Raw genomic sequence first — 9692 nt, 5'->3', positions numbered from 1 at the left:
CGGGTACTGCCGGGTGCCGGGGGTTCCTGGGGTGCCGGGTCCCTGTCGGGCTCCGGGGGCTCCCGGGGTGCCGGGTCCCTGCCGGGCTCCGGGGGTTCCGGGGGTGCCGGGTCACTGCCGAGCTCGGGGGTTCCCGGGGTTCCGGGGTGCCGGGTCCCTGCCGGGCTCCGGGGGTTCCAGGGGGTGCCGGGTCCCTGCCGGGCTCCGGGGGTTCCCGGGGTGCCGGGTCCCTGCCGGGCTCCGGGGGTTCCGGGGGTGCCGGGTCCCTGCCGGGCTCCGGGGGTTCCTGGGGTGCCGGGTGTGCCGGGTCCCTGCTGAGCTCCAGGGCTCCGGGGGTGCCGGGTCCCTGCCGGGCTCCGGGGGTTCCCGGGGTGCCGGGTCCCTGCCGGGCTCCGGGGGTTCCTGGGGTGCCGGGGGTACCGGGTCCCTGCCGGGCTCCGGGGCTCCCGGGCCTCCGTGTCCGCGCTGACGCCGCTGTCCGCAGAGCCCCCGCCGGGCCGTGTTCTTCTTCCCGCCGGCCCCCGACCCCCTGCACGGCCCCTTCGCCGTCCGCCTGGGCAAGTACAAGGCGCACTACTTCACCCAAGGTCAGCGCTTGCATTTGGGGCGTTTCTTTGGGATTTGGGGATTTTGGGGTGAGCTCCGTCTGCGCGGGGCTCCGGGAGCACGGTGTGAGCTCAGCCGGGGGTGGCTCAGGTTCCTTCCACAGCGACACCACCCCGGACCAGGCGTGCCACGGGCTGACCCCGCTGACCCCGCACCTGCCCCCGCTGCTCTTCGACCTGGAGGCGGATCCCGGCGAGAACTACGACCTGCTGCAGGGCCAGCCGGGCCCCGAGGCGCTGCAGGCGCTCAAGGACATCACCCTGCAGAAGGTGCTGCTGGAGCAGCGCCTGCGCTTCGGGGACAGCCAGATGAGGAAGGGCCGGGACCCCTCGCTGCAGCCCTGCTGCAACCCCGGCTGCAGCCCCAAACCCTCCTGCTGCCGCTGCTCCCCGGAGCTGGGACACCCCAAAGGCTCCTGGCCCCCTCTCCAGTAGCCCAGCTCGGCCTCGGGGCTGCCCCACGGCCTGGGGACCCCTGGGGCTCGTGGGGAGCTGGGGTGGGACAGGGAGACCCCAAACGAGCAGGGCCCCCTGCTCCGGGTGGGGTGTTCCAGGGAAGGCCTTGGGCAGGATCCTGACCCGTTCCAGGATCCTGACCCATTCCAGGATCCCGGGACACTCCTGGGGAAGACTTAGGCAGGATCCTGACCCATTCCAGGGGAGGCCTTGGGCAGGATCCTGACCCATTCCAGGATCCAGACCTGTTCCAGAATCCTGACCCGTTCCAGGGGAGGCCTTGGACAGGATCCTGACCCATTCCAGGATCCCGGGACATTCCTGGGGAGGACTTGGGCAGGATCCAGACCTGTTCCAGAATCCTGACCCATTCCAGGGGAGGCCTTGGGCAGGATCCAGACCCATTGAAGGATCCAGACCCATTCCAGAATCCTGACCCGTTCCAGGGAAGGACTTGGGAGGATCCAGACCCGTTCCAGGATCCTGGGACCATTCCAGGGGAGGCCTTGGGCAGGATCCAGACCCATTGAAGGATCCAGACCCACTCCAGGATCCTGACCCATTCCAGGGGAGGCCTTGGGCAGGATCCAGACCCGTTGAAGGATCCAGACCTGTTCCAGGATCCTGACCCATTCCAGGATCCTTCTCCAGACACTCCAGCGCCTTCCCCAGAGCCAGGACAGCTCCTGGGAGCTGTGATCCCGCTGGAACAGAGGGAATGTCCCAGATCCAGGGATCCCAGCTGGTACTGAGGGCACAGCAGGAGCAGTGGGATGAGTCCTGGCAGCCTCAGAGACACGAGCTGGTGACAGAGGGGACAGCCCAGGGTGGCAGCAGCAGCAGCTCAGGGTGGCACTTCCAGGACCCCGGGATGGCAGCTCCAGCTGTCCCCACTGCTGTCCCTCTCAAGGACTTTTCCTGGGGCTGGCACACCTGAGGCTCTGCTGGGAACCTGGGCTGGAGAAGTCTCTCCCTCTCTCCATCCTCCCCTCCCCTCCCTGGCTGTTCCTCCTCTCCCCCAAACCAGACCCAACCCCGCCCTTTCCCCTCCAAATTGTCCCATCCTTGTTTTTCCCAGGAGGCTGAACTGGACTGAAAATGTGGATAATGGGTGTGTGATTTTGGGAATAACTTTTGGCAGGAGCTGGGAGTGGGGCATGGCCAGGAGCCCCGGGCAGTGACCCTGGCAGTGTCCCCTCTCACTTCCACAGACAAGGGCATTACTTCCAGGATAAAATGTGGTAGGGTGTTGTCACAGGATTTCCGTGTAAATCACCACTTTGTCTTGCACCTTTTCTAATTAATATTGCTGCAAATAATTGTTTGATTCCTTATCTCATGGCTGTGTGCAGTAAATTTTTAACCCCTCATCTTTGCCTTTTGTGGAAGGGGCAGGAGCGTGGGTTTGCTTTTGGGATCACTACACTGGAGAATTCCATCCCTAACCCCCACCAAGGGCAAACACAACTTTAATCCAAGGATTAAATCAACTGGAGGATCTGTGAGGCGGGCTCAGGGCAGGAAGGTGGGCAGGGCACAGCAGCCCTGGGCACCGGGGCTGGCCTGGGCCCGCCGCCACGGCCCCGGCTGGGGCTGCTGAAGATCCTCTGCAGCCAGAACTGGACCTGCTGCCCCTCCTCTCACCCTGTCCTGTGCTTCAGGAGCTCCAGCACCTGCTGCAGCTTCCTGAGGAATCGTTTCAGGGTGTTTCTTGGGAAGGAAATGTCCATGTCCGGTTCTGGCTCCGGTTCTGGCTCCGGTTCTGGCTCCGGTTCAGGTTCTGGCTCCGGTTCTGGCTCCGGTTCTGGCTCCGGTTCTGGCTCAGGTTCTTCTGGTGGCACCAGTACTGGTGCCACCGGTTTTGGTGGCACTAGTTTTGTTGTCACCGGTTTTCGTGTCACCGGTTTTGGTGGCACTAGTTTTGTTGTCACCGGTTTTCGTGTCACCGGTTTTGGTGTCACCGGTTCAGGTGGCACCAGTACCGGTGGCACCGGGTTTGGTGTCACTGGTTTTGGTGTCACCGGTTCTGGTGGCACCGGTTGGGGTGGTGCCAGTGGCGGCAGTCCTGAAGGCTCCGGCGAGTTCAGGGTGGCCCTTGGTGCCGGTACCGGCTCTGTGGGGCTGGGCCCGGCGTGGGCGCGGATCCAGGAGTGGAAGTGCTGGGTGGAGGTGAAGATGCCAGGGCGCCTGGCCCGGGCACAGCCCTTGCCCCAGCTGGCCAGCCCCACCAGCCAGAAGTTCTCCGCAACGTTGTCCTTGCAGACCAGGGGACCCCCGATGTCCCCCTAGGCCAGGAGAGCGGGGTCAGGGGCTGTGCCAGGGTTGGATCCTCTCTCCCAGCCCCTGCCCAACCCACATTCCCAGCACTGCTGGAGTTCCCTCAGTGGGAACAGGATGGGGCTGGCTCAGGGCGGGCTCTGCCCCAGCCCTGCACAGAGAGCAGGACAGGCAGGGAATGGCAGCTCAGGGATACCCACACCTGGGGCTGCAGGGAGCATTGGGTGGGCTCTGCGGGCACAGTGCCAGCCTTGAGGACAAGGGGACACTGGGCAGGGACACGGGGATGGACAAGGGACACCCGTCAGTGCTGGGGACACGGGGCTGGGAGGGCACCGGGCCAGGCCGAGACCAGGCCCAGCCATGGTTGGGGCCTGGCTGGTTCTGAGGGGTCCCACAGGGCCCAGGGTGGCTCAGGGTCCCTGTGCTGGCTCTGGGGGTCCCATGGGGCCCAGGGTGGCTCAGGGTCCCTGTGCTGGCTCTGGGGGTCCCACGGGGCCCAGGGTGGCTCAGGGTCCCTGTCCCAGCCCGGGCCCAGCCCCACCTGGCAGGTGTCGATGCCGCCCCGCGGGTACCCCGCGCACAGGTCCTGGGGGTGCACGGCCCCCCCGTACCAGCGGCTGCTGTTGCACAGCTGGACGTCGATCAGCCGCACCTTGGCCTCCTGCAGCACCAGGCGTGGGCTGGGGGCTGCGGGCACAGAGGGCACTGAGCGACGGCCCCCGGGCAGAGCCCCGCGCTCGGGGCCGAGCCCCCGGGCCGGGGCCGGGCCGTGCCCCCGCCGAGCCCCCGGCCCGGGGCCGCCTCCCTGCCCGGGGCCGCCTGCCCGCGGCTCGGCCCGGGCCTGCCCCGGGCGGGCACTGACCGCTGTCCGGGGTGTTCCTCCAGCCCGCGATGTAGCAGGTTTTCAGCTCGGACACCGCCAGCGAGCTGTCGGGCACACAGCCCAGCTGGATGTAGTCGCTGCACTCCACGGGCTGGTCCAGCTCCAGCAGGGCGATGTTGTTCAGCGCCGTGACCGGGTCATAGCCGTGGTGCTTCAGGAGCCGCTTGATCTGGAACACCTCGGCTGCAGGGCCCGGCTGGGCCAGATCCGTGGCTCCAACCACCACTTTCCAGTCGAGGACATTCCTGGACACCATCGAGTGACAGGGAGCAGTGACAGGGAGCAGTGACAGGGCTGGCACAGCCCCGCCACTTCCAGCCCTCTGCTTCCCTCAAAAGGGAAAGGATACAGCATTGGAGCAGCCCATGGTGCTGCAGCCTGGGCACCTGGCCCTGCCGTGGGGACATCCCTAACATTGCTAAGGGAACATCCCTGACCCTTCCAAGGGGACATCTGTGCTGTGGGGACATCCCTGTCCCTGCTGGTGTCCCACCCCTGTCCCTGCTGGGTCCCACCCCTGTCCCTGCTGGGGTCACACTCCTGTCCCTGCTGGGGTCACATCCTTGTCCCTGATGGGGTCACACCCCTGTCCCTGATGGGGTCACACCCCTGTCCCTGCTGGGGTCCCACCCCTGTCCCTGCTGGGGTCCCACCCCTGTCCCTGCGGGTGTCACACTCCTGTCCCTGCTGGTGTCCCACCCCTGTCCCTGCGGGTGTCACACCCCTGTCCCTGCTGGGGTCCACCCCCTGTCCCTGCGGGTGTCACACCCTGTCCCTGCTGGGTCCACCCCTGTCCCTGCTGGGTCCCCCCCTGTCCCTGCGGGTGTCACACTCCTGTCCCTGCTGGTGTCCCACCCCTGTCCCTGCGGGTGTCACACCCCTGTCCCTGCTGGGGTCCCACCCCTGTCCCTGCTCCCCCTTACCCGGCCCCCATGAAGCAGCTGGCGGCTGTGAGGACCCAGCGGTGGCTGATGAGTGCCCCCGCACACATGTGCCACGTGCCGTTCTCCAGGGTGACCTGGATGCTGGCGATGCCAGGCCAGGCCCCCGGGTTGACATCGAGGGTTGAGTCCTTGGCAGAATGCGAGGTTCCGTACTCGGGAATCGCCGAGGTCTCGTTCAAAACCATGGGCCAGAGCCCGCAGGTGCCTCTGGAAGCACACAGCCATCACTGCCCTGCTCGGGGACAGCAGGGACAGGGACCCCCAGGGGCTCCTCCGGAACAGGGAACCCCCAAGTGTCCCCGAGTGTCCCCGAGCCCCCCGGGTCACTGACCTGCAGGAGTCCCAGGTGCCCCCCACGGGCCCGGCCAGGGCCAGCAGGACGAGCAGCCCCAGCAAAGCCATCGATGCCAGCGCAGGTGGCAGAGCTGTCACCTCTGGTGACACCCACAGCCCTGGCACTGCCCACAGTGCCACCAGGCTGAGGTGATGTCACAGAGGGGCCGGTTCCATGTGCGGGGCACGGCAGCCTCGGGTGGGGGGAGGGCAGCACAGAGCTGTGAACCCGGGCATGGTTTGGGCTGAAGGGATCTTTGGGGTCCCTCTGGAGCAGGGGAATGTCCCAGATCCAGGAATCCCAGCTGGGACCGAGGGCACGGCAGGAGCAGTGGGATGAGGTCCCAGCAACACGAACTGGTGACAGAGGGGACTCCCATGGATGGTGGCAGCAGCAGCAGCTCAGGATGGCACTTCCAGCACCTCACAGGGCCCCGGGATGGCAGCTCCAGCTGTCCCCACTGCTGTCCCTCTCAAGGACTTTTCCCAGGACTGGCACACCTGAGGCTCTGCTGGGAACCCGGGCTGGAGAAGTTTCTCCCTCTCTCCACTTCCAGGCTGTGCTGGCTTGGAATTCCCAGGAGGAATTCACCCCACACAAACCCCACATACCGGGCAGGGGGTTTGGGAGTCAGGGTTGAAATTTGGAGGGAAAAATCCAATAAATGCACGGAATACAGAAAAGTTGGCTATAAACCACAAAGTCAGAGCACAACTGACACCCCCTGGGTGGCACAGTCAGGACCAGCAGGGGTGGCAGCGCTGTTGAAGTGGCCCTGTTGGTCTGGTCCTCCTCCAGATTTCCAGTGGTCGTGGTAGTGTCCCAAATCCCCAAAACTTGGGATGTCATCCCCTAAAATCCAGGCAGGAATGTGCAGTGGTTGTGTTCCAAATCCCCAAACCTTGGGATGTCATCCCCTAAAATCCAGGCAGGAATGTGCAGTGGTTGTGTTCCAAATTCCCAAACCTTGGGATATCGTCCCCTAAAATCCAGGCAGGAATGTGCAGTGGTTGTGTCCCAAATTCCCAAACCTTGGGATGACATCCCCTAAAATCCAGGCAGGAATGTGCAGTGGTTGTGTCCCAAATTCCCAAACCTTGGGATGACATCCCCTAAAATCCAGGCAGGAATGTGCAGTGGTTGTATCCCAAATTCCCAAACCTTGGGATGTCATCCCCTAAAATCCAGGCAGGAATGTGCAGTACCTCCCCCAGGGTGAGGAGTTCCACAACGGGGCGATGGAACCCCGTGAGTTATAGGGCATTTCTGGGGTCCCTGGAGGTTTTTCTGCTGGACCCTCGAGTTCCTGGTGGCCCCTGAGCAGGGGTGACCCCTCAGGGTTTGTGTTTTGAGCCTGTCCCAGCCATCCCAGGAGCTCCTCAGAAGGTGCTGGAGGTGGTGGAGAACCAGGCTCATCCTCCCTCCCTCCCTCCCTGGCCGCCCCTCATCCCCCCCAAACCAGGAGCCAATCCCACCCTTTTTCCCCCAGACTGTCCCATCCTTGTGGTGAGCAGAAGACTGAACTGGAGTGGAAATGAGGATAATTTGGAACAACTCTATTTCAAGAACAAACTGAAGTTTATCACCAGGGTGGGTGGGGTGGGGGGGGGGATAATGATCAGGACAGAGCAGATCTGGGCACTGGGCTGGCTTTGGCACAGCCGTGGCTCCAGCAGGGAATGGCTGTGATCCCCCACAGCCAGAACTGGATCTGCTCCCTCTCCTCCTCAGTCCAGTTTGTCCCGCAGGAACTCCAGGAACTGCTGCAGGTTCATGAAGAACCTCAGCAGGATGGCTTTAGGGAATGAAATTGTAATATACTTCGGCGGTGGTGGTGTTGGTTCTGGTTCTTCCTCCTCCTCCTCCTCCTCTTCCTCTTCTGGTTCTGGTATGGGTTCCGGTTCTGGTATCGGTACCGGTATTGGTACCGGTTGTGGCTCCGATTCTGGTTGAGGTTCTGGTTCTGGCTCCACTTCTGGTAGCTCTTCCTCAATGGTGGGGGTGGGTGGCTCCGGCTCGGGCGGAGGAGCCTCCGTTGGCGGCGGGACCAATCCCATCTGCACCTGGATCCAGGTGTGGAACTGCTGGGTGGACGTGAACACCCCCGGCCGCTTGTCACCTGCACAGCCCTTGCCCCAGCTGGCCAGGCCCACCAGCCAGAAGTAGTCACCGGTGTTGTCCTTGCAGACCAGGGGACCCCCGATGTCCCCCTGCGACAGGAGAGAGGGGTCAGGGGCTGCGCCAGGGTCACAGCCTCACCTCGGGGTCATGGGGACACTGGATGGGCTTTGGGGACAAGGGGACATTGGGACAGGGATGCATGGATGGGGACTGGCAGCCCTGGGACACAGGGCAGGGATCTGTGGATGGGAAAGGGAAGGGTCACCCAGGGATAGAGGACAGGGTGAGGCCATGCTGGGCTCAGGGTCCCTGTGCTGGCTCTGGGGGTCCCCACAGGGCCCAGGGTGGCTCAGGGTCCCTGTGCTGGCTCTGGGGGTCCCATGGGGCCCAGGGTGGCTCAGGGTCCCTGTGCTCTGGGGTCCCATGGGCCCAGGGGGCTCAGGTCCTGTGCGGCCTGGGGTCCACGGGCCAGGTGGTCAGGTCCTGTCCAGCCGGGCCGCCCACTGGCAGGTGTCGATGCCGCCCCGCGGGTACCCCGCGCACAGGTCCTGGGGGTGCACGGCCCCCCCGTACCAGCGGCTGCTGTTGCACAGCTGGACGTCGATCAGCCGCACCTTGGCCTCCTGCAGCACCAGGCCCGGGGTCGAAGCTATGGGCACAGAGGGCACTGAGCACCTGGCACCTCCCTGGGCAGAGCCCCTGGCCCAGGACCGGGCTGTGCCCCTGTCCCTCCCCGTCCCTGCCCAGGGCTCCTCACACAGAGGGCCCGGCTCCCACAGCTTTGGCCTCTGCCCAGGGCCAGCCCGGCTGTGTCCCTGTGGTCCCTAACTTGTCCCCAGGCCCGGGTGGGCACTGACCATTCTCTGGGATGGCTCTCCAGCCTGCAACGTAGCAGGTTTTCAGCTCGGGCACCTCCAGGGAGCTGTCGGGCACGCAGCCCAGCTGGATGTAGTCGCTGCACTCCACGGGCCGGTCCAGCTCCAGCAGGGCGATGTTGTTGCCCCCCGAGTCTTCATTGTAGTCCTGGTGCTTCAGGACCCTCCTGATGTGGCGACGCTGGGCCTCGGGGCCCGGGTGGCTCAGATCCGTGGCCCCGATCAGCACCTTCCACGCAGAGGTGTCCCTGGGCAGCAGGAGATGGAGGAAGAACTGATGGAACAGAGCCAGGGACTGTGGCAGCACAACTCCCTCCCTGCTCGGGGCACCTCCCTGTGCTGCGGGGACATCCCTGACCCTGCTGTGGGGACACCCCTGACCCTGCTGTGGGGACATCCCTGTCCCTTCTGTGGAGACATCCCTGACCCTGCTCTGGGGACAACCCTGTCCCTTCTGTGGGGATATCCCTGACCCTGCTGTGGGGACATCCCTGACCCTGCAGTGGGGACATCCCTGACCCTGCTGTGGGGACACCCCTGACCCTGCTGTGGGGACATCCCTGACCCTGCTCTGGGGACAACCCTGTCCCTTCAGTGGGGACATCCCTGACCCTGCTGTGGGGACATCCCTGACCTGCAGTGGGGACATCCCTGACTCTGCAGTGGGGACATCCCCGTCCCTTTGGTGGAGACATCCCTGTCCCTCCTGTGGGGACACCCCTGTCCATGCTGTGTGAACATCCCTGATCCTCCTTTGGGGACATCCCTGTCCCTCCTGTGGGGACACGCCTGTCCCTGCTCCTCCTTACTCGGTGTTCATGAAGCAGCGTGCCACCGTGAGCACCCACTGGGGGTGGATGAGTGCCCCCGAGCACATGTGCCATGTTCCGTTATCCAGGTGGTCTGGACGCTGACGATGCCAGGCCAGGTCCCCGAGGGGACACCAGGGCTGTCCACATCCACGGCAGTGCCATCAGAAGATGACAAAGTTGTGTAGTCATCGTCCGTGGGGTTGTAGTCCCGAACCAGCGAGTTGTGGTCAAATGCCAAGGGCCGGAGCCCGCAGGTACCTCTGGAAGCACACAGCCATCACTGCCCTGCTTGGGGACAGCAGGGACAGGGACCCCCAGGGGCTCCTCCGGGCCAGGGAACCCCCAAGTGTCCCCGAGTGTCCCCAAGCCCCCCGGGCCACTG

At 64.6% G+C, this 9692-nt stretch overlaps 2 protein-coding genes across 2 annotated transcripts; both read right to left on the bottom strand.

Annotated features, from left to right (window-relative positions):
* Nucleotides 1-2701: 2701 nt before the first annotated feature.
* Nucleotides 2702-5570, bottom strand: LOC127061235 (acrosin-like). The gene is made up of 5 exons (XM_050987846.1): nt 5500-5570; nt 5148-5375; nt 4204-4469; nt 3883-4028; nt 2702-3346 (listed from the first exon to the last, which is right to left on the bottom strand). The coding sequence occupies exons 1-5, from the start codon at nt 5568-5570 to the stop codon at nt 2702-2704; spliced, it is 1356 nt and encodes a 451-aa protein (XP_050843803.1).
* A 1659-nt stretch (nt 5571-7229) lies between these two features.
* LOC127061234 (acrosin-like) lies at nt 7230-9570 on the bottom strand (the record flags this gene model as incomplete). The annotated part of the gene is given in 5 exon segments (XM_050987845.1): nt 7230-7712; nt 8124-8272; nt 8481-8746; nt 9308-9395; nt 9398-9570. Coding segments are annotated over 5 exon segments (1159 nt in total), but the record flags the coding sequence as incomplete, so codon positions are not given.
* Nucleotides 9571-9692: the final 122 nt, after the last annotated feature.

The sequence above is a fragment of the Serinus canaria genome, unplaced genomic scaffold, assembly GCF_022539315.1.
Source record: "Serinus canaria isolate serCan28SL12 unplaced genomic scaffold, serCan2020 HiC_scaffold_316, whole genome shotgun sequence".
NCBI lineage: Eukaryota > Metazoa > Chordata > Aves > Passeriformes > Fringillidae > Serinus > Serinus canaria.
The sequence above is the reverse complement of the archived record's forward strand: the minus strand, read 5'-3'. Positions and strand labels throughout refer to the sequence as shown.

What these genes read in the sequence shown, in the direction of transcription:
- LOC127061235 (XM_050987846.1), bottom strand. Translation starts at nt 5,570, where the DNA reads ATGGCTTTGCTGGGGCTGCTCGTCCTGCTGGCCCTGGCCGGGCCCGTG. An exon ending in GGCACCTGGGACTCCTGCAG is followed by an intron (nt 5,376 to 5,499) that starts GTCAGTGACCCG and finishes GTGTGCTTCCAG; the next exon opens with AGGCACCTGCGGGCTCTGGC. An exon ending in GAGGAACACCCCGGACAGCG is followed by an intron (nt 4,029 to 4,203) that starts GTCAGTGCCCGC and finishes CTGTGCCCGCAG; the next exon opens with CCCCCAGCCCACGCCTGGTG.